Genomic DNA, 24,244 nt, shown 5'->3' with positions numbered 1-24,244 from the left:
TTTTCGACATGAGGAAGAGAAGCAGAAGGAGCAAAAGGGGGGAATGGCAGTACCCAAATGGCTGAAAGGCAGCGGGTCAGCTGTCCTGATCTGTGAAAGAAACAAAACTTTCTTCCAAGACTTAGGAACAATGTGTTTTTTAGTGTTTCTGCATGTCGCAGAATCATTGGGGTTGCAAGGGATCTCTGGGGATCAAGTCCAACCCCTGCAAAGCAGGTTCCTTGTGTGTGTATATACATGTATACACTTTCTCTTTTGGCCATAGAAGTTGAACAAAGGCCAACAGCTGTGCTCGTGTACCACTGTGTGTGAGCAGCTGGGGCGCTGCCTGCTGTTCAGTGTGCAGCAGGCTGCAGCTGGGTGGATGGCCACATGTGGCTGGAGGGGGGAGTCTTCCTGCTGTCCATTCCAAATGTTTGCTGGGTGGCAATAGCTGGGGAAAGGCAAATGACGTGGAAAATTGCCACTGTTATCCCCGGAATTGTGCATGAGAAATGGCTGTTAGAAAAGAAAGCACCATTTCCTGTTGTGCGCACAGGCCGTGCTCTCTGTGACTGTGCATCTCTTCAAGGGTGTGCTGTTCCATGCGAGTAACAGGAACAGCTTAATTTAGGCTTCGGGGTCATGCAGTGCTGCTGAGCTCAGGAGCAGGAAAATAGCCTTATTTTCACCTCTAGCCCGTTAATGTAGCCTGCAAATACAAAATCTTTGAATTGAGTGGATTCAGATAGCTCACACCTATTAAAAAAATAAACACAAAACCGTGGAAAAACAAAATGGCCCGAGGTGTATGGATAACCATTTGGGCTGCAAGAAGGCACCATGGGCAGGAAGGAAGAGTGATCAAAAAAGCTTGCTTTCTTTTGAAATGCTTATGGTGCACCTTTTCTCACTGTATTAGAACAAACTGGTTTTTCTCTAAATCTGTAATACTTTCTATTAGTGGTGGTAGGGTGGTTAATTATTTGCAGGTAATTGAGAAACAACTTGATAAATGTAAATGGTTTTAATGGAGAAGTTTGTGTGGCTTTCAGGTGCAACCCCAATGACTGTTTTGTACAGGCCTGGTAAATGGTATCTTTAATCCCTCTGAAAGTTATTGGTACAGATTGGATGCTTGCTTCTTGAGGCATGTAGAGAGGGAGAGAAGGAAGATGGCATCATTTTGAAGAGTGAAAACATGAATAGCAAAAGTGAGTGGCTATTGTATCAAGCAGCCATGAAATTCACTGTACGTCAATCTAGAAAAAAGGCCTGGATGGGTCACTAATTAATGTAGGCTTTGTTTTCAAGGTTTACCTTCATGTCACTGATCAGATACAGTTCAGTCTTCTCCAAATAAGATTTACATCAGAATTTTTTGCTGTGAACACACTATTTTGATTCCGTTCCTGGTATGCTGTGTATCTGTTGGCTTAAAAGCTTAAATGTGTAATGCGTTTGACTTGAGAATTACTCAAAAAGCATCATCCAGTGAATTTTCCACTACTTGATGCAGTTGGAAGTTATGTTGTAGATGCTTAGCAAGCTGTAAGGAAGCTAGTTGTTAAAAGGCACTAAGAATTTTATGTCTAAACAGTTCACTTCTCTGGAATCTCACCCATGTTTACTGAGCCAATGTTCTTGGAAATGAAACGTGTTTGCTTGATTCCGTTGAGAGTCGTGGCTTAGCCTGTTCTCTCTCAGGCTGTGTAACAAAGGAAGGCTGAGAGCGCCAGTGAGAATGCCAGTGAGCAATCTGACCTATTCAGCAATCGCATCCTTTCTTTCCCCAACAGCCAAGGTTGCATAAGAGGCATATAACAGTAGAGAAAAAGGTTGATTTTTTCCTGAATACTTTTTGCATCAAAAGGGACTGATAAATCTGTGATTTATTGTTACTCCACTAAGATACATCCATATGCATGTGCACACCTGGAGATATCCCAGTTAATGCTGTGTTGGTGGCTTGCAGCAGGCTGGAAGACTTTGGTTCATCTCTATCTGATGCAGACCAGCATGGAGCTTCTGGGGGACAGGAGCTGAAGAGGAGTCAGGAGCATGCCTGCCTGCTGTGCCTCTGCTCCCTGTTTTGCCAAGGATGCCATCATACTATGCCTCTTCCAGAAGTGTTTTACTTGTTTGATGTCCCAACAAATGGTGTCCTGTGAAAACCACACCTGGTGGGAGGGTACGGCCCCCCTCTGTTCCCTGTTGGCTGCTAGGGGCCTCTGCCCTGCCTTTCTCTGCTCCTCGCTTTGCTGAAGGTGGGCTTCCTACCTTCCTAGCACCCTCCTCGCTCCTGCTGCTGCTAAGCATCTGTCGCAGCCTGCCCCATGCACAGCCGCCTTTCTAAACTGAGCTTCCCCAGAGCTGCTTGCTTTTGCTGTAGAAAATACTTGCACCAGAAAATATGGTGTTGCAGGGAGCGATCCCCAGCAGAACCTCCTCCCTGCGTGTTGCTGTGAAACATGCAAGTAGGGGTACAGCAAGTAGAGGGCAGTCTAACTTTATCCCTTTGCACACAGCGTGCATTTAGCAGCGCTACTGAACAGCAGGCAGCCAGAGAGGGCAGTGCCTCCAGTCGCACTGTTCCTGGACATCCTCCGACACGCGGAGCGGCTGGGTTTAAGTCCTAAATCTCCTCCTCCCCCTCCTCCCTGTGCACACCTGTGCTGCTACGACAGCCACAGCAGCCCAAAGCCTTCTGCAGTGCGGTGCAGGGAAGTCCTGTGTGCTGTGCCCTGCGGGTCTCCTCCCTTTGGCCCTGAGCTCTCAGTGCTGCCATGGCCGGCGCAGAGCACAGGCGAGTCAGAGCCATGCTGCTGCCACTGTCAGTTCACACAGGGGATGGAGGAGCTGCTGATATCCCACAGATGACTTTACAGATTTATTGGTTTACCACGAAACTGAAAAACCACTCCAGCCCCATTCTGGTGCCCATCGAGTGACAACAGCTGTAGCCAGCTGCCCCTGCCTGCCTGGCCAGCATCCCTCCCCGTGTGCCCAGGGGTCACTTGTCACCTCTCCAGCAGCTGTGGCTTTGGGGAGATGGCACACAAGAGATTGCTGCTTAGCAACAAGGAGGAGTGTCAATGAAAAAGGCATGCACTTCTATTCTTACTCTTATTAGTCCATTTTTAAAGTAATTGCTTTCACTTTCAGCATTTGGCACAGGTGGGGGTACGATAACTGTGTGGTCCTCCTAACTGTGTGGTCCTCCGTAGGGCCAGGGCAAAGGGAACAGCCTTTGGGAGCTTCTGTGGCAGCTGGTGTGGCACCTGGCCCTGCTCTGTGGTCCCCTCAGGCGGTGCTGGGCTGTGTGCTGCTGCCTGGACCCCTGGTTCCTGCCTAGCCCCAGATGATGGAGGCAGGCTGGTGTGCAGAGCAGGCTCTGTGCTTCAGGGCATGGCACTACTCTTTTGGCTCTGGGGACTCAGACCAGCAGTGATTTTCCTCTCCTTTTGTGGTTTTAGATGCATGAAGCGCTTTTTAAGGCCTAAACCAATCTGGGATAATTGAAATCTACTCTTAGGACTGCAGGCATTTGTATTCTAATGACTTCCATCTGCCTTGCTTTGTTTATTTACTTTTTCTGAAAAGCTGTAGGGCAGCTTTGTCGTGTTGGAAGCTTCCAGCCCTTCAGACCCAGCACCACAGAAGGCACAGCCAGCCCCCAGCGCATGGCTGCCCTACTGGGCATTCCCCTTGCCAGCTCAGCTGATGCTGCAGAGTGCTTCTGGGCTTCTTGGGATCTTTGTGTAGTTAAAGCTTCAAGCATTCAGTTGCTTCTCCTCTTTGCTCGTATTTTTAAATCTGCCTGCTTCTCCAGGTTTCACGTGGTGTTCCCGGTGTGCTTTGGGTCTGAGCTGAGCTGCTGCTGACCGCTGCTGGGACTCTGGTACTGAGTGATCTCCCCAGAGCTTTTCTCCTTTGGAAGCCTGGCCACGTATTCCAGCTTCTCTGTCACTATGAGAGCAGCCGCAGGCGGTGTTGCTGATCTCCAGGCTGGGAGCACGGGGCTGCTGCATGCTTTCCCATAGCAGTGCCACGGTGCTCGTCACCACGTGCAGCCAGCTGCTGAGCAAGGGCTTGAGCCAGAGCCCATTAAGGCAAAGGGGAATTTTCCTCCTGACATCAGGAGATTGTGGATGGAGCTCTGTAAGCGCTCATTATCCGTAAACAGTGACTTCATACAGCTAAGGTTAAGCTTTAGAGGATGCTTCAGAACAGCTTCCACCATTAAGTATTCCAGTTTTGATTTTCATCCCAGTCCCACTTGAGAAACTCATTAGTATCTTGTTTGCTGTACTTTTTTTTACTGTGATTTTTTTTTTTTTGCTTTTGTTGCTAAGACCCCAAACTCTAAAGACTGATAGTCTGCTCAAATGCTTGCATCCTGTCTACATCTGATGAATTACTCAGAATTAGGAAGCACCTGTGGACTCCAGTGAAGCTGACCCGCACTGACTGAGCATGCAGGACTCTTCTCCACGCTCTGTTCATGTGTGCAGCCAAGTGCCAGGCTGCAGAACTGCTGCCCAGCAATAGCGTGATATCACAGGTTTTTCTCTCATCCCAGACCTACCCAAGGTAACTCTGACTTCTGTTCTCAGCTCTGCAGGTGCCCCCAGCTGCCCTGCCCCATGCAGTGCTGTGATACTGCTGTCCCCTCGCCCTTGACTAACAGGGAGCTCAGCCCTGCAGCCTGGGATTCCTCTTCTGGTGGCTTCCTCTTCCAAGCACACGTACATCAGGTATAATCAAACAATGCTAGGTTTTTTGTTATTTATTAAATACAGATGTGTAATTATTTTTGCATTCATATGAAAGAAGCATAATTATGCCACGTTCCTCAGGTGGCTGAGGATGGGCACTGCTGTAGGTGAGGTTCTTGATATATGTGTGCAGCAAACATCTTGTGGGGCTGTGCAGCTGCTGGGGGAGGGCAGTGCTGCAGCAAAGGGAGTTGGTAACACAGCCCAGCTCAGGCTCTGGTAATTAACTCGATTTCCTGTGCCAGTAAACTGGAGCATTGGTATTTTCAAAGCATGCTATCTCTACTGATTTCCTCTGCTCATCTGTGTGACAATCTCAAGTGGGAGTTGTGTGAATATCCTAGGGCACATCTGAGCATGTTTATACCCTGAAACCAAAGATTAAGAGAACACGGATGTTAAGTATGAAGGATGGCAACAAATATTCATGCTATTCAAACATCCTCTAAGTGGTGTTTGCCCTCAGTGATGCTGCTGTGCTGCTTTCCTCAGGCCGTGCCCCCCAGCCTTGGTGATGCGAGCAGAGCAGTGTGCAGTGGCTGTGGCCCTGTGTATCCCTGTGCTGGGACTCACTCTTCTGGTTGGCCCACTCTTGTTTTTTCGCATGTAAGGACCGGACCTGGCTTGCCTTGGCCCCACAGGCACCCATCACAGAGTAGCAGTGCTGTTTCTGGTTAAATGGTCTATTTTAACAGCTTCTGGAGTTCCCATCACTGCGTGCTGCAGTCTGACGTGTTTGTCCTTAGCTCCTCTTGGCCACCAGTGAGGCTGGGCTGCTGCCAGGTGCAGGGAGCCGGGCACAGGATGTGCTTTTGAGCCCTCCTGTGAGCACAGAGCTTTCTGCTCTCCTTGTTGACCCACAGAGTGTTTGCTTTTTTTCTGAGGAGCTCCTGTTTGTCGGTGTCACTTAGAGGAAGGATTTTTGCAGATCATTCATTTGTTAATCCATATAACATGTTGCATAAATACACACACACATCCTAAACAACTCACTCTGTGCCTTAAGGCTGAGGAGGGCTTATGCATGTTGTACGTAAGTGGTGTGTCCAGCTTTGGTGTAACGTTTCTGCAGCTGCATGTTGCCCATACAGTGGAGCCTTCAGACCCCAGCCAGCATCTGTGCAGGGGCTGTGAGCAGCTCTGCTGTGGGGCTGGCAGGGCTGTGTGAGGAAGGGGTGGGGCTGGGGGTTTTCCACCTGCTTTTCCAGTGAGGGCTGCAAGGGTGGAACAGAACAGCCCACAGCATCCGGGCTGCACGAGAGGCTCTCGGGGTGCCAGGTGCCATCAGGATGGCTGCTGCTGCATGCAGCCTGCTCCGGGGTGAGTGTCTGAGTGCTGCGTGCCCCAAATGCGGAGTCCCCTGGGATGCGGGTGGCTGCTTGCTCACTGCTCAGCACTGCTTGTGCTGTAACTGCCTCCTGGGAAGCTGCTGTCCTTCTCCCTTGGGAAGGCAGTGATATGTACTTAATAGTGATGCAAGAGATTCTCATTTGCTTTTCACCTATAATTAGCGCATACAATTTGTTTCCAATTTATTATTACAAAAATGCAAATCTACTGTAGTTTGTGCTCTCTTTTGTTAACAAGGTCCTTCATTTTGCCATTCATTTTCAGCGCTGCATTAAAACTCCCCGATTTAACCAAAACACTCCCAAAGCAGCACACACGTGAAGGACTGTGGCACATTCTCTCCTTAATTAAGCCGCTGCCAAGCGCTTGGAGCACGCTCCCTGCCCTGTGCAGCATCTCGCTCACTGCGATGCCATGGCAATCTCATCTCCTGAGCAGTGCTGGCTGCCCAGCCTGCCTTGTAGCCACAGCAACGTGTGGGACGGTGGCACCAGGCTGGGACACGGCAGCTCCACCGCAGCTGTGGCTGCTCAGCACAGCGCGTGCTGCACATGGGTTTGTCCACGTGCCGATGGCCCGACCTGCTGGAAGGCTGACCTGATCTGAAGCGAGGGGCTGAGAAACATTACAGAAATGAAAGCCCGAATAAATTAAAGGGTAAAGCCTTGTTTCGCTTTACTCACAAGACTTCTAAAATCTTTAATTTACTGAATTGACTGCTTTCCTGAGCTAAATTACAGAGAGAACAGTTTATTTGAAGTATATGAGAACTGGGCACCTGAGTCAGTGCCTGCATTTTTAAAATTATTATTATTATTATTATTATAATTATAGATTCATCAGGCCCTGAAAACATTCAATAGAAAAAAGATACCCCAAACCTTCTCAAGGATGACTTGTCACATTGACAATGTCCCAGGCTTCCCCTCGTTATCTGTGTGGGCAGAGCAGAGGATCTGTGGGCTGTACAGGAGGGGCAGGGCAGCAATCAGCAAACTTTGCACCTGAGATCTGGAGGTGCTGCAACGATGTCTGTAGTTGGGGCAGGTCTGCAGTGTTGCTTTGGAGCACCACATCACAACATTAGTGGGATGTGATGTTATGAGGCTGGCAACTTGCAGAGCTGAATTAGTGGGAATTTCATCTGTGGTGGGATTTAGGTATTAAGCCCAAGGGGGACAATATGATTTACCTTATAGAAAAACAAACAAACCCCGAGTTTAGTGGAAACAGTCCCTGCGAGGGTTTGCTGTATCCCACGGAAATGAGAAGTACTCAGGGTGAGCCCGCGCTTCCCGGCTGGCTGTATCATGGCAGATATCCTCTGTCCTCAGAAGTGGAGTGCAGTGGGTGAGGGGCTCTCCCAGGCTCATGGGCCCAGCACTCCACAAGGCACACCAGCCCTGTCTGCCCAGCACCATGGGGATGGGGCTCCTGGCTGGGAATGGTTCTGCAGCTGCCTTTTAGCTGTTTTTATTCCAGATATGTCAGTTGGTTCAGCAACAATTTGTTGAATATAGTTAGTCATCAACTCTCCTTAACCTAGAAAGGTGTTTTCGTCACTTATGCTGGTAGCTAATCCTAATGCCAAGATATACCCACTGCAACTGCATCTACACCCAGTTTTTTTATTTGAAGCTGTTGTTGACAAACAGATGACTTTGGATGAGCCTTCTCTGTGTGTGGACTCCAGTCCCAAGGAGGGGGAACAGGTAGTAAGAGCTGAGAACCTTCCAGGACAGATGCCCCTGTCTTTGCTCCAGAATGAGCAACCATTGGAGGAAACCTCTTGGAGAAAAAGTAGCCCTGTGATCTGATGTGCATGGTAAGTGCATCTATACGTGGGAATGCCAAAGAGGAACTGTAAGGTGCATGGACAAGTGATACACATGGGTGGTGCTGAGCAACGTGTGCATGTGGCTGAGTGCTTCTTGTCTTATGGTGTTATCTAGATTGTCTTTAAACTCCTTTCTCCCTTACAGCTGAAGGCAAGCTGCTGGGTTTTTGAGGGCTTTGATGAAGCAGCTTTGGCAACCCAATTTGTGAAGGATGTTGATACTGAAAATGGAAAAACATGGGAGAAACCAAAGGGGAGGAACCAGAGGCATGGGTGGAAAAGGTGGTGAGAAGTGGGAGGGCCTTTAATCTCAGAGGAGGTGAGCCTTTTGCTGGGTATGTATGGGCTGCATGAGGCCATTCATTTGAAAATGGGTATCAGCATGACAGAAGTCCTCGTTGTTTGGGATCCTTGCTGCAGGAAGCAGCAAACGGACTCCTTGTCTGCAGTGCAAAGGGATCAAAGTCCCGCTGTGTTGAACCCTTTCATCTGTGAGCTCTGTGTTTCCTCCCCACGAGGGAGACTTCTGGGAGCAACCACAGCACACCATGAGCTGTGTTTACAAATAATGCACAGTTATGTCACCTTCAGGAACTCTTTAATGTTTCATTTGAAAAATTGATTGTTAGTCCCCTGATACATAAATATTTGTATGTTTGTATAAGTCGAGGAATTCTGTGAATACAGCTGCATCAAAATTTTTTAGTTTTGTAGCTGAAGGAGCATTAATTAAATTCTGTGTGTCTGGAGATGTTTTGATGCATTTTCCATCAGGAATGGCAGTGTTATTTTCCCAACCAAACAGCTTTTCTAGAGCTTGCAAGGAAAATGCAGGATCTCTGGTGTCTGTGCCGAATTCTTCACTTCCTGTCGCTTCTCAGATTCAAGTGAAATACCAGCTTAATGCCGAGAGCAAAAAGACCACACAAGACCACATGTTGTTTACTTTGGGCTGATTATTCACATGTTAGGAGCAGCCAAAAGAGGAGACTGTTTTCCCTTCATGCTAAAAGCATAATTCCATCCAACTAATGGCAGGCTTCCCTTTAGCAAACACTGTCAGGAAGGGATGAGATCTCCCCACCGAGATGCCCTTCTTTCTCTCCTTTACCATGCAGAAATCTTCCCATCTGAGCAGACACACGTGTTACTGTTGCCTCCTTTGTAGGCTTTCTTTCCCCTTTGCTGTACACCTGAATTTCATCCAGCTGGTGCTACTTACTTACACCCTGGCCTGCTGTTTGGAGCCTTTGGTTGTGCTTTCCAAAGCAGACTTTTGGAATAAGAGTATACAAATAGCTGTTTTGAGTATGTTATGCTCTAAAAGTAAAAGTGCAGTCAACAGATGCCAGGCTGCAGTAAATCAAACCGAAGTCTGAAAGGGGCTGCTGCAGGAAAAGGCGGCGCTGAGTGCATTTGCTGTCCCATGAAGATTCAGGTCAGCAGGGCAGAGAGCGAAAATGAATGGGCTGTGGCATTTGATGCAATAGCTACAGCACATGTGGAGGTTTCACAACAAATACTCGAAGGCAGCATTACAAACGCAGGTGATGGTCAGTGCCTGATGGTGTATGAAGCCTGAGGGCCCTGAGCATGAGAGGCAGAGCGCTTGACATCTGCTATCCATGTGAAAGTGGAAGATCCGTTGCGTGCTGTAGGTCACAGTGACCTGGGACACTGTGCTGATGTGGCTGCGAAGCAGCATGGGCTGCCTTGTGCTTTGTGAACAGATTTTCCAGGGCTAGAAAAAATAGCACTAAAGAGGAGTGATGTGGCTTGCTCCTCCCAGGCTTTGCAAGCCTTCAGCTGGGCCATGTGAGTGCTCCTGAGAGGGCACTGTGTGTTTCCTTCTTTCTAATGTGCATGCAGTGCTGTGGGAGTGATGATCTCATTTCTGCGTGCCCAGTTTTCCTCAGGAGAGATGGATGATTGCTGAGACACCTGTGCTGCACTCCTTATTGTGTGCAGCTCTAAGCTTCTAAAGGAGCAAAATTGCTTTTGAGGTGCATGTGTGCTATCCCTCCCTTTTTGACCATGCTGCCCTCAAGAGCTAATGGAGATTGATGTGTAATTTCTCTTATATATCGGCAGGAACTTTAACCTCCAGGTTGAAATCAAGACAGAGCCCATGTGGGAGATTGGCCTGCTGCCTTGCTCCGTGATAGAAGTTGTTCACGCTCAGCAAGTCCTGCATTCAGTGGGAGTTCAAGGCATGTATCTGAGGCAGGGCTTATGTCTCCACACTGGGCTCCTTACTGCTCTTGATATCTGAAAGTTGAAATGAAATGTTACGTTTTAGTAAGAGCGTCTCACTCTCGTGTCTTCTCAGTTTCTGTGCATGACTTCGGGAAAAGCCCAACCCAAAGTGATAGGGAATGGCATGGGGCAGTGGGAGCTGCTGGGTGCAAATCCCAGCTGAAGTGAATGCTACTTAAAGAATGTCTCCTGGCATGAAAGAATGCAGGTCTTCCTACATGAGCTTCAGCTGGATGGCTGCATGTTTGTCAGTGTCTCTGAAAACTTTCCCTCTACATTGTGCAAGCATCTCAGCTCTTCCCAAGATCCTTTAATTTCTGGTCTGTCTGCAGTCAGGTGACAGCTCAAGCCAAGCACTTGAATGTTTTCAGTGCTTCTTCCCCCTTTATTTCCTATGCTTCTCGACTAATGGGACATGCTGAGCTTCTCATGGGGAATCTTGAAATGAGCAAAAGAAATTTTGGAATTGAGAAAAGATCTTCATGCTACCTGAAAAGAACTTAAAACAACAGCAAAACAACAACCTCTAGATATTTGTTCATCTACAATTTGATTTTTTTCAAAGGCTTCAGTGTAAATAAAGGTGCTAGTTTTGAGCCAGCCAGAGTCAGGGGCAGTTCAGAGGGAGGGTGAATGTATTCTTATTGTCAGTGAATTCCTTCAAACAACTGTTTATCAAATGTAGAGGAGTTTGAGTTATTTTTAATGGTGTCCAAAATTTGGTAGGCTGCTAACTTTTTAAAATCCCAAACACAGCTGATCACTTACAGTGCAATTGAATCTGGTATTTGAGACTCTGGACAAAGAAAGCTGCTGTTCTTCATGGTGTTCAGAAATATATTTTGAAGTCATACAAACCTACTTCTTCTGTGCTGCATCAAAGGGCAAATGTAAGGTAGCAGGTGATGTGTATTTCTTTCATCATTTAGAAATATGTACTGATAAAATATTTGCAAATATTTTGCAAAATATATAAGCTACAACAAAGAGAACTGAGAATATGATGACTGACTCAGATTCTTGCATCAGCCATTGAAAATTCCTATATAATTTCTTATTATTGCTATCATGAAGAGTTACCCATCTTCACTCTGTTTGCAGTTACTCATAGCTGAGTTAAGTCTATGGGTTGAAAAATGTCTGTCTCCAAACTGTGCAGCTTCTACAACTGATGCCTTGTAGTAAATGCTAACCTTAGTGTAAGCTGTTATTCCAGACAGCATTGAGGTTTTTCTGTTGCTTGTGATCTTTCAGGATCAGAAGCCAGTTTACCTTAGAGGTCTCTGTTGTGTGCTTGGAGGGCAATTGCAAAAACTCAGATGTCATGTTTCGGTTATCCCTTGCCATGCAAGGGTTGCAAGCACTAGGGCAAGCTGCAACATTGGCTGAGAGGTTCTTCTTAGAAGCTGTATTTGCTGTTATTGATAAAAAATGAGAGTTGCTGCTGCTCTGGGTGCAGGGAATGCCTGCAAAACTTGACGTTTCATGATATGTGAGTCTGCTATGAATTGTAAGTAAAACTTGAATTAAGCAAACTAAACACTGAAGTTGGTGAGAAGGCTGAATTGTGCATCTGGACTTATGCTCACATGTTGCTACCATTGAAGATTGTAAGGTACCAAGGCAGAACTGCAGCATTTTATTAAATTTTCCACAGTTAACATCTATGCAGAATTGTTTCACAGTATCACAGAATGGCAGGGGTTGGAAGGGACCTGAAGAATTCGAATCCAGCCCACCTGTTATAGCAGGTGTCCTACAGCAGGATGCAAAGGTAGGCATCCAGATGGATCTTGAGTATCTCCAGAGGAGTAGACTCCACCACCCCTCTGGGCCGCCTGTTCCAGTCTCTGTCACTCTTACCATGTGAAATTCTTCTGCATGTTAATATGGAACTTTCTGTGTACAAGTTTTAGGCCATTTCTCCTTGTCCTATCTCTGCACACCGCCGAGAAAAGCATGGCCTCATACATTTGCCTCCCATCTCCCTTCAGACATTTATAAACGTTAATTGGATGCCCTCTCAATCATCTTTTCCCCAGGCTGAACAAACCCAGGTTACTCAGCCTTAAGTTTCCATTTGGAATCCCGCTGGTAACTCAGCGCATTGCTGATTACACTAAGAAATTGCCTCCTTCCTCTATAAATTACTTGCATGAAGTATATCAAAGTGTCATCTATTTCTGTAACATGAGAAACGAGGAAGAGTGATGGAGGATGACACTGAACCTAGCGCCGTGTAAGAAGTGTAAGATGCCAGGCCAGCCGTGTGGTAATGCTGCTGTGCTTACACACAACAGATATTACCTTCTCAAGTAGTGATCAGCAAATGCATTACAATGCTGTACCCTCACAACACATATAATTTGTATGTATTATTGAATCCATTTTGCAAGTGAGTGAACTGAGGCGTGGAAGCTTGTTACCGAGGACACACATGGCTTGTGTCAGGCTGCTGTGTCTTTCTCTCAGAAAGAGAACACAGCTAGCTGTTTTTGAACTAGTTCTTTTATTCCAAAACACTCATAAGCTTCACTGAAAATTCAGTCTGAGTTGCATGGAACTTGAAAGAAGCAGATGCCATGCCATTACTTCAAATAGAAGTCAAAATGCGGGAGGAAAAGAACAGTCCATCTGTCCTTCCCCTTTTCCCTTCTCTATTTTCTTTCCATGCTGTTGAACTCCAGATGATTATTTCCAAGATTGCACATGCTCAAAATCTCTTTAGAGTCATACCTTTGACCTACGAAATGGGCTCTGCTTCCCATAGGAACTAGCTCTCTAATGGTTGTATCTTGTATCTTCAGTCTTATTAACTCAGTAAGTGGAAAAAGCAAGATAAATGCAGCATCAGACCATGATTATGACCGTAATGAAGGGTTAGGCTTCTATTTTCCATGGTAGCCTGCAGAAAGTCATCTGAGTCTCTAAGGACATTTCAAGTTGTCTTGATAATGGGTTCTGTCTTTGTTCCACTTTCTGTCCATCCTCAAATTTTTATTTGGAGAAAAGATTCACATCATGCTGTCCCTTAAGCCATGTTGTGAAGAATTCCTCCCCCATGGGATGCCTTAAGCTTCAACTTCTGTGTCCTTTGGTGACGGAGTTTGCTACCACAGAAGACTCTCTAGGAGCCAGAGACCTTGAGAAAAATAATCTGGCATTGGCAACAATGTTGTGACCTTTTCATTACTGGAGTGCCCAACTGCTTCTCTGCTTTATTAGTCCAAATGGTTTCCAAAGGGTAAATCTGGAAGGTGGGAGCAAAGGCCACAGGGCTTATTCTTGAATGTTATAGCTTGGGTGGGGAGTGATGCAAAAATGGTGAGGAGGAATGCATGAGAAGCAACTGCTGAAAGCATAAGAGATCTGAAAGAAATTTTGGGGGAAATCCTGTGAGCTTTGGAAAAAGTAAATTTGATCTAAAAGGAGGAGGGAAAACCTCCAACAAGACATAGATAGTAAATTCAAACAACAATAAATTACTTCAAATTAAGCAAGTTTAATTTCCCATGATCAATAGTTTTACAATGTGCAATTTGTAACTTAATTTGCAACAAAAGTCATTTAGAAATGCAGAGTTAAAAGGCCTCCATTTTCAACTTTAGGTCTCTCTTTTTTTTTCCTTTTACTTTTTAAAGAAATGTATTTTCTGAAGAATACAGATTGAGAAAGCTGACAGAGCACCAGTATACAAGTGATGTTTTTCAGATGCTTATACCCCAGTGTCTTCCTATCCCTCCTCTCTGTCTATATAAGAAAGCTGGTGGATTCCTTCTAGGTCTTTTTAGAACTGAAATGCTTTTCAGTATCTTGGGCTAACAGATGGATAACTGTTGTTATCAGCTAGCCAAAGTAAATATAGTTGCAAAGAGTTCTTAGTAATAACTATGCATAATTAAGCAATTAAATATTTCTGCTGGACTTCAGGAGACTGCACAGATTTGTGGATGTACCTGACAAGTACTGCTGTTGAGTGGTACGTTTCTTCTGGTGTAGGGCTTCACCTGCATGAAGAATCTGCAGCCTTGGAGCAAACATGGGACATACAGAAGAGCGAGTTGTCCTGCTGCGTGTTGGTGCCCTGGCAAGTCATACTGCTACTCACATTCAGGTGAGTGATGGGTTCTAAGTAACACTGGCATTGAAACAGGCTCTAGGCCCTCTTGTTCTCAGTGTGAAGTAGCTTCAGATGTGGCCTGCAGGGCTGTTATAGGCAAAGAAAAGGTGTTTCTCCTAGTACTGAAAGAAATTTCATTGTCCCATCTGTTCTGGGTGTTTTCTCACTGTTTTGTGAATGTCTTGTGTAATAGGCTGTTGGTAAAGTCTGATGTGTTGTCTTTAATTCTTCAAATTCCAAATTTCTGGAGCTGAATAAGGGAGTAAATGGCCATCATGTTGTTTGGGAAAGTATCTGTGTCATGGAGCTGAGAAAGATGTGAAATAAAAATTCCCAAAGTTAGCCAGAAAGTCCAGAGACTTGCTTTGGGTTGAGCCTCAGCCTACCAGTTTGTATGTTCTTGCTGCCTGTTCAGTAATTTGTTGGAAACAGGGGGGAAGAATCCAGACTTGGCAAGCTGGTGCTGCAGACAGACTTTGTCAGATGAAATCCCAGCAGACGTTAGTCCAACATCAACAGCTCCTGAGCTATCACATGGGAATGTGCAGGGAGATAAAGCCAACACTGTAAAGGGTGGATCCTGTATTTTAAGGGGCAGAGAAGGGAATCTGGCTAATGTAATTTTTTTTTTCATTTCTTTGTGAAGTACAGAGAAACAATGGAAAACGCTGGTTTCAACAGAGTTCTGCCTTCTCTTGAACTCTTAACTTCATTTAAGTGTTGCTTAACTCTCTTTCTTGCCTTTTCCTGCATGTGAAGAGAGCTTAATCCTATCTGCCTTTACCTCAGAGGGGCTGTGAGGACAGTTTTGGAAAAAAAAAGTTGCCATCTATGCAAAGAATCCATGAGTGACTGCACGGTAAAGAAAAAAAAAACAAAACAGAACAGCCCAACAAACCAGACCTACCATTGGGAAAGTCCAGGGCCAGTCAACTGTTTTCTGGAAGTGGAGTGTCCTGTTACATAAACATCCTTGAAGCTTTGCAGAAGGGGTGACATTCACATCACATATGTGGGGCCTGACTAATTGGGTTTTGTGTGTGAAGAATGGGGATGGCAAGGGATAAGGAAGTGAAATCCCCAAGGTGCAAGCAGGGCCTCCTTCTTCCCATGGCCTATACTGCTGCTTACGTGTTGTAGGGGGTCTCAGAGCCTCCTGTGCCACTGAGCCCATGACTGGGAACTCAGCACATCCTCATGCTCTGGGGAGTGCAGGGCGTCCTGCTCAGCCCAGCACCAGCTGCAGCGCCCGCAGTGTGTGTGTGACTCAGAGCCCTCTGCCCAGAGGGCTTAGCCTCCATCGCACTGCTGTCCGTGTTAACTCAGTGGTGCTGGTCAGTACAAGCACAAATAGCATGCAAAATGTACAGCTTTGCATGCAGGGAGAAGGGAAGTGCCAACCCGAGCTCCAAGTTGCCCTCTGGAGGAGGCTGCATCTTTCCATCGATCTTGGCAGGAACCAAAGTCCCATCGTCGCTGCTTTGATGCCTGAAGTGTGACAGCACTGGCAGCCCTCCATCCCAAATTCATCCCTGACCCAGATCCCAGTTCTCCACAGCCCTGCACCTTGTGCTATCAGGACAGGAGTTCAGTCTCCACTTTGATCTGTACACACTTTGTGAGGCTTTGTCACCAGTTCTGGGCAAAAAAAAAATATTATCACAGAATCACAGAATGGCCAGGGTTGGAAGGGATCTCAAGGATCACGAATCTCCAACCCCTCTGCCACGTGCAGGGCCACCAACCTCCCCATTTAATGCTAGACCAGGCTGCCCAGGGCCCCGTCCAATCTGGCCTTGAACACCTCCAGGGACAGGGCATCCACAACCTCTCTGGGCAATTCCTCCCCCATCCCTTCAGAGAATACTGTTTGTGTAGCAGCACATAATTAACAGAACCCACTATAAAACCCAAATGCATATTTTCCGTATTAGATGACAAGCACAGGATAATGGCTTGCTGCTTTGTCACGCTGCAGAGCAGCTCCCAGGGTAGCAGTTCAAATGTAGCCATTGGGGTGGCAGTGAAAGGGAGCAGATCCAGAGGTGAAGGAGCCACTGCTGAGCTGGGGAGGAAAGAGTAAAATCTGAGTTCCCAAATCTTTTTCTTTTCACAGCTGTTAAGAGTTCAGTGGGTTGAACTGCAATCCTTCAAGTTCATCTTTGACTCCAACACAAAACTATTATAAACTGTGCCTCTAAAACACGTGATGAAACATTTCTTGAGGGCTATTTATTCCAACTGCAGCAGAGGAAAGTTTTCAGAGCACCCGGCGTTTGGGAGAGGAAAGGTCTCTTGAGCTTTGCACAGGGAAGAATTATTTGCATACCGACGTAAGTTGCTTTTTGATTTTTTTTCCTTAGAAGCTTTTCCCCTTTTTGGAAATGTGGTCAAATAGCACAAATCTAAGTTTAAGTGTCTAGCAGCATTTTTCTGTGTAGTTTTCTTTCTTTATTTATGTGTCTTGGGGGTTATATACTTCAGAATATCACTCACTGTGATTTAGTATTAAGTATCATTTCCTCTAATGTTCTCTGTATCTGGGTAACAGTACATTCAGCTACAATATTACTGCAGAGGCATGGCAGACAGCGAGCTTCAATCAGATGTGTCCTGTGAGCCTCCAATTACAAGTAATAAAGAATAGCTTGGGGATATATCCCTTTAGATGTTTCTTTAAATCTTTGATCTGAGGTTTAATCTTTGTTTCCACATCAATTCTTCCCCAGGCTTTAGCTGTGGTCGTACTGTTTCCATGCTGAAGATGGACCATGCAAACATCACCCAAGCCATGCTGAACACTGAGTCCCGCAGCACGGAGAAGAATAACAGCAATGAGTATTTTTACATCCTGATCGTCATGTCTTTCTATGGGATCTTCCTGATAGGGATCATGCTTGGCTACATGAAATCAAAAAGGAAAGAGAAGACATCCAATTTGCTTCTGCTCTACAAAGATGAGGAGAGAGAATGGGGAGAAGCTGTGAAGCCTCTACCAACCATATCAGGGCTGAAGTCTGTCCAGATCCCCATGATGCTGAACATGCTGCAGGAGAGCATGGTGCCCTCCCTGTCCTGTGCCATCTGCTCGATGGAAGGCAGCAGCGTCAGCTCAGAATCCTCCTCCCCAGATGTGCACTTCACCATCCAGGAGGAGGTGCTGGATGCTGAGCTGGGGGAAGTGTCAGAAAAGCTCCTCGAGAGCAGCGAGGGCTCTGTGGAGAACATCCACAAGAACTCCTAGCACCTGCCGGGCTCCCCTGGGTGCAGCCAGAGCACGAGCGGAGCTCCCACTGACAACTTGTGGTTCTACCTTCCTGCTTGCCTGTGAACTTTCCACCAGCAACTGTGCCCTGGGGCCCACGATATTCCTGAGAACTGGCAGCACAAGGAAGTGGTGGTACCAAGCTCCAACACCTAACTTGCACATAATTGGGATGCTTCATTTTATTTTTACCATTATAATTTCTCACCATAAGAGCTAAGAGCAAAGAGAATATATATATATATATATATATATTCTAATGAGGTAACTATTACTGGCATGTCTCTGCATGTTGCAGGATCCTGCAGATAGCACAAGAACCTGGCTGTTAAAGCTGATGGGTGATGCTCATTCACACAAAGCTGTGATAGACTAGAAGTACTTCCACTGTGTTTTTCTTATAACAAACTACAGCCATCAGCAGATTTGCTCAGTGAGACCTCAAAGGCCAAACCTTTGTGGATGATGGTGTTGGAGGGAGATTGCAGCATGGCTGGAGACTGACCTTAGGCACAGAGAGAATGAAAGATGGAAACAAAAAGCAAGGGGAGGCCCTATATTTCCAGAAGGTTTGTACAGATGGGTTCAGATCCATATTGCTACATTTGTCTTTGCTGAAGTTGTACCTGTGCTGGCTGGGTCAGGTATGCCAACTGCTGCTGCAATCCAGCCTTTGGCTGAACTAACAGTAGGAAAAGTGGTCTTGAGTTTTGCTTTTGTATTCTTCAATGACATGTATATTTGATCACTAAAACCAAAGATCCGTAAGTTAAAAAAGCACCTGAAAAATCTTTGTTACAAGGCGCAAGATCTAGGAAGGCTTGAACAAATGCTGCTCTGTTACGCCCCTTGAAAATGGGTGGAACTTAGAATGAATTTCACCTAGCAAAGGTGAGATCCTGGCCTCACTGAAGTCACCAGCAGAGCCCTACTGACTTCAGGTAACAGGCACAAGAAGTTGTGCTTCTCTGCTGGAGTCACATTCTCCATTTGAGGTCAGTAAAACTGTATCCATTTACATCACTACATAATCCAGCTTTTCTGCTCTATTTAAACCAGCGTAGATAAACGTTGCATTACGTCTTTATTTTTTTTCCAGCTCGCATGTAACACATGCATTAGGCATTAGTAACTAGTTTTTAAAACCACCATGAACAGCCCCCCTCTAATTTAATAGTACTGTGGTTTTTCAAATGCTCATGAACTTAGTTGCTAAATCATTGCACTGTTAAAAGGAGTAATGTTGATGTTGTGGCAATGTATGATTATTTCAATCATACCTTATATTTTATAGTAACTTATTACAATGGTTAGAATAGTTCTGAAGCATGAGGGCTAGAGAGCCTGAGACTTCAGCATTGCACAGCAAAATGCTTGTAAAACATCTCCACATATTTCCCGTGTTAAAATAGCTCTGTGATATGTCCACCGGCATTAGAGTTTGAGGGACAGCTTGCAAAATAGGAGTGCAGAACAGCGGGAAGGAGCCGGGTTGGGGAGGCTGCTGTTGTCTGGAGCAGAGCAGCATGCAGGGCTGGAGCGGAGGTGCTGCAGCCCAGAGGTGTCCCAGGCAGCAGAACAACAACTGCGTTGTGCTCCAAGGGGTCCTGCTCCAGTTCAGTCTGAAGGCAGCGGGAGTTTTTCCATTGACTTCAGTGAACTTTGGATCAGACCATATAAAGCTTTTTGGTAGATTTACTCCAAAAGGGGTTGTTTTAAGTTTGAAAGAAGCCAAATTCAGTTTGGCATTTTGCCTGGAATCACTTGAATCCTGAAACTTTCCAAACGAGACTGACATGCGTGAGTTGTCACATTTTCCATTGCTTCCTCCTTCGTCCTTCTACTTCATTATAAATGTATTTGTATCTGTAAAAACCTGATGTATATAATTCCTGACGTTGAGTTGTATATAATTGTCTCACGTATTTAAAGTTTATTGTTTCTACTGGCACTCATTTTTATTTAAATAAAGAAACACATTTCCTGGAAATGTTTCCGTGTTTGTTCACTATCTCGAATGGATTTCAAGGAGTGGGACCGAGCAAAGTGTCTACAGGAGCTTTTCCTCAGCTCCTCTGGGAGGACCCATGTGTCCAGCAGAGCTGCAGCACCACCAGCCATTTGCACCAGGGCTGTGTGCTGGGCCCGCACCATGCTCCTGCTGCCTCCAAGTCCTCCTCCAGGGACAAGTTGCTGTGAGAGTTTTTTTACTTTGCCACCAGTCTGTGTTGTGGGATTTAGTTTTAAGTGTGTGCTGCAGCAAATCGCGTGGGTTAGGGTTGAGGTTAGTGCAAGTATCTGACACAGGTTCCCACTGGATTTCCAGCGCTTGGCCATGGTACATAGCTGGCTTTGTTACAGGCTGTGTGTGACCCTGGGTCTCATTGCTGTGCTGTCATTTCCAGCAGCAGGGACGGGAGGCTGCAGGGTTCTGGCTCCCAGCGAAGGGAGGAAGTGTTCAGAGGCAACTTTGCACTTCCGCAGCTCCTTCAAGCTGTGACGGTATGTATGGGGTCACGGGCACTGGCTGAGACCTACTTGCATGTGGGTTATTCTAGATTGCTTCAAAAATCAGGTTGTGTAAGGTTATGTCTATTTGCTTTCCCACAAAACCTGTTCCCCTGTGCTCTGTTCTCTCCACTCCGTCCCGCTTAAATTACTCTGGGGCCTGTTCTGTGGACCCAGAGCTGCCCAGCAGCTATGTAAGCAGCAGTGTAATCTCCTGGGACACCCGCAGTGTCCTGGAAGAGCGGGTCAGTAATGCTGCATCTTCCACACGCACCCGTGGTGCTGCCTCAGTGTTTCCATTGCCACAATAATGAATCAAGAGACTCCTGACAACGCTGGCGATAAGAAGGAAAAACAGAACAAGATGTAAGTTACAGCTCTGCTTTGCGGATCAAAAAGCTATCTTATTCCAGCAGTCTCTTGTGTTAAACTGAGCTGCTATAAAGGGAAATGCTGTGCTTTGGGCTCTAAAGTGAGCTGATAAGCACGAAATTGTGACCACCTTCTTGTGGACAGCTGTGGAGCTCTCTTGGCCTGTGGGGCTCAGAGGGTACGCATGATAGTCTGGCACACATTCATTTACTAAAGCAGTTCTCTTTGTCCAAATTAGTATTTTAATAGTACAAGGGGTGAAAAAAGAGCAGCTAAAACATGTTTTGGCTTTAAAAGCTAGTTGTGTGTGCAACTGAAAGCAATGATCATAGATTGGCTTGGATTGGAAAGGACCTTAAAGATTATCTGGTTCCAACCACTTGTTGTGAACAGGATTGCCACCCACCAGGTCAGGCTGCCATGATGCCTTGAAGACAGGCTGCTATCCCAGGAATACAAGCAGTAGTTTTTCCAAACCAGAAGAGATATTGCTAGCCTTGAAAAGCTATGGATGGAGGGAGGAAAACTGCTTCCATTAAGCATGGTTCATAATCCTTTTGACTGCTACAGAGGAGAAGGTAGAGATAACCTCCTTTTTCTCCCAGAATGGTAGAGGTTTCCAGTGTGCTTCAGTAAGTTAAATCAGATTCACAGCTAACAGATCTGGTTTTGAAGATAGTGATAATTGATTGTGATTGAATTGAGTGGAGATTTATTTTTACAAATGCGCTGTCTTGAAAGAACACAGCAATTGGGCTCCCTCCTCCCGGCAATGTTCTACCTCATACATTTGTTGGAATTACTAACGCATCTCTCCTTTGATAGATAGGAAATGTTGGCCACATGTGGTATGCATAGCTCCAGGACCTGCTGGAAATATAAACACCAGCTCTCAAGATTGTCAGTCTGGGGTTTGTGGTAGCACCTGGCTGATTCACAGTCTCAAAACTCTTCCAGTGGATTGCATGCAGGTGAGTTACTCATTCAACAGCTTTAACCTGCTGAATAATTGAAGTGGAAATGAAGAAATCTCCCAGGACTGCACACTCCGGTCCAGGAAAAGAGCTAGCCAGGGAGGGAAGGCTAAGAAAGATGAAGGACTTCACTTTCCCAGATAGTGGTAGTAGTGATAGTAAGGCCAGGAGAACTATGTGCTTCAACTCAACACAAAACCTCTCTCCCCAGTTTGGCCCTCTCACAGTGGGTTCCCCTGGATCTGTCTCATTTTTTCATACATATCCCCACACCCACCCCAATAATCAAATTGAGTCTCTAAGGGGTACAAAGGAAGGAAATAGGTCAGCCATTACTGCCACTTCTCAGTCCTCAGTGACTGGTGTTGGACAAGGATAGGTGCATAACTCAAGGACAGGGAGCAGACAAGTCCCCAAACACGAATATCTCTTTTAAAGCATTCATCTCATTCAGGAGAAGTTGAAATCACCCACCTTAAATTCTCATCTCAGGATTTCAAAACCTTGCAAAGAAAGGACGAAGAAGCCCCACCACATGGTAGATAAGCAGTGGTGAGTGGGGTGAAGGACACTGCTTGATCACAACAAATACACTGTGCCAAAGTTCTCCTGTGGCTGTGGACTTACTGTGCTTGGGTTATAATCTTACTGTTTCATATTTCTCTGAGTTCGTGGTTATTTCAGATTTAGCATATAGTTTTTCAATTTTAGAGACACAGAAAATTAATACAATTTTTTAAGCTATTGCTATTTTATGCACTGACCATATTTGCCTCTGTGCATTTGGTGTTTTGCTTTCATATTCTTTCAATTTTCACACCTCTTTACAGTTCCTTCTGCATGCAGCCAAAAATAGCTGCAAGATGAGCCTTTGTCTTATTGCATTAACACTTCTGTATCCATTTCAACAAGGGCAAAAATGGAAAATTATACAAGATCAATGAGGGCCAGAGTTTTTTTGGTTTAGTTTAGCCTTGGGCAGAGTTTGAGTTTATATGATGTCAGGGTAGACTGAGGCTTTTTGCTGTCGCAATAAGTGACTAAGGATAATAAAAACTGTTGAATGATGTACACCAATCTGTGTTTCTATCTCTCTTCCTGGGTGATCTGTTTAATTGTCTCGTGCTTCACTGGTTTATCAGATGCTGCTGCTTACACTCATAGCTGTGAGAATATGATGTGTCCTTGACAGACACGAAATGCTTGCAATTTTCAAGTGGAAGATACAGCATAAATAAAGAAATCTACCCACCTTGGAACAATGAACTTTTTTACCCTCCTTGATGTTATTAGATGCCAAAGTAATCACAAGCAACAGATGACGCTTGCTAACATCTGTGGCTGTCTGGAAGAGCACAGCTCATCCCTCCAGCTCTTCCGGCTCAGCAGCAGCCCCGAGGTGCCTCAGTCCCTCCCCTGCTCCAGGTTCACTCTGGTACTCTGGAAAATTACTCGTTTTGGCTGAGATTCTCCTTTATAAACTTTTAACAATAGTCCATCTTGACTGCCTGTAGTGGATGTGAGAACAACTGTGTTGCAAACGTCAGGGTGCTGAGCTCTGACAAAATGTTACTCTTTGTGTTTGGAGAAGGAACCCCAGAGCACAAACTGCTTCCTCTGGTGTGAGCTCTGGTGCCCAGCAAGTGCCTCCATCCTGCTTCTTACCTCCCAGTGCAGAGCCGGTCCCCAGCCCAGCCTTCCCTAGACAGCTGTGTCTCATCCCAGCAGTGATAATGTGAGAGCAGGCAGGAGGATGTGAGAGGCGCAGTGTTTGCAAGGAATTGTGAATTGTGTCCTAGAGAATAACAGAAGACCAACCTTTCCTTCTCTGCAGGAAGAAATGTAAACTGTGTGCCTCCCAGGATGGATACCGCCTTCCCTCTCTCCAGAATGTGGTGATGTGGTGAAGCCAAGCTTCCTGTAAAAGGGAAGGGAGGAGCAGAGAGGAGCAGACTGCTGCCACTATTTTTAATGAGATATGGAGTTTTGGAGCAGCAGATACATTACCGTTCAGTTGAAGCCAGTCCCCACTGGGCTTAGAGGGGCATCTCCTCACCCTTTTCCTTCCTGCTACAAAATGCCTCACTGCTGTTTCCAAGCTAATAGCAGCAGCAGGGCATCCAGTGTCACCAGTTGCTTTCAGTCAGTGTGCTCCCGCTGCACAGGGAAGCAGGGGGCACTCCTGACACTCCAACAGCAGGGAGCAGATCTGTGGCTGCTGAAAGCCCAAGAACCACTGCAACACTTCTTCAGAAGTGGTTTTCCACATGCAGCGCTGCAGAAGAGCACTGTGGGGTCTGGGGCTGTGCACATATCCTCTGTGTGTGTGTTAATTTTTGCAGCTGCATAGCATTTCGAACCAAAGGATAATGACCTTTATGCTGCTGTTGACTTTGGTTAAATGGGTGAGTTATCTAAAAGATGGTGGTGAAGCCCATGGGTGATGCAGTGATGGCACCTACCCATACTGAGGAACTGCTCCTGCACTAAAGGCTTTGTCATGTTCCCTCTCATGGTGTCTAGCTGATGAGTGTTAAACAGAATTAACTTCAGTCACATCTAATTAGCTGCTCCTTGGCCAACATGTGCACCTCAGAGAGATCCTCATGTAAATTTTTTGTCTTATTTTCACTAAGCTCTAAAAAACTGACAAGAATGAAAGAGCGGATGAAAAGGACCGTGCAACTTAACTGCTGGTGGGATTCATCACTGGTGAGATGGAAATGGCTGCTGACAGAGCTCAGTGTCAGCAGTGGTCATTATGCTGCAGTAGAACGTGAAAACATTGCCTTCAATTTAGCTGCT

At 45.9% G+C, this 24,244-nt stretch overlaps 1 protein-coding gene across 1 annotated transcript; it reads left to right on the top strand.

The window, feature by feature from the left end:
• The first annotated feature begins 16,564 nt into the window (after positions 1–16,564).
• KCNE4 (potassium voltage-gated channel subfamily E regulatory subunit 4) lies at positions 16,565–18,681 on the top strand. The gene is made up of 2 exons (XM_048954764.1): positions 16,565–16,653; positions 17,050–18,681. Exon 2 carries the CDS (start codon positions 17,076–17,078, stop codon positions 17,562–17,564), a length of 489 nt encoding a protein of 162 aa, XP_048810721.1. The 5' UTR covers positions 16,565–16,653; positions 17,050–17,075; the 3' UTR covers positions 17,565–18,681.
• Positions 18,682–24,244: the final 5,563 nt, after the last annotated feature.

This window comes from Lagopus muta, chromosome 9 (genome assembly GCF_023343835.1).
Source record: "Lagopus muta isolate bLagMut1 chromosome 9, bLagMut1 primary, whole genome shotgun sequence".
Taxonomy (NCBI): Eukaryota; Metazoa; Chordata; class Aves; order Galliformes; family Phasianidae; genus Lagopus; species Lagopus muta.
Note: the sequence above shows the minus strand (reverse complement) of the source record. Positions and strands in the feature narration are given on the sequence as shown.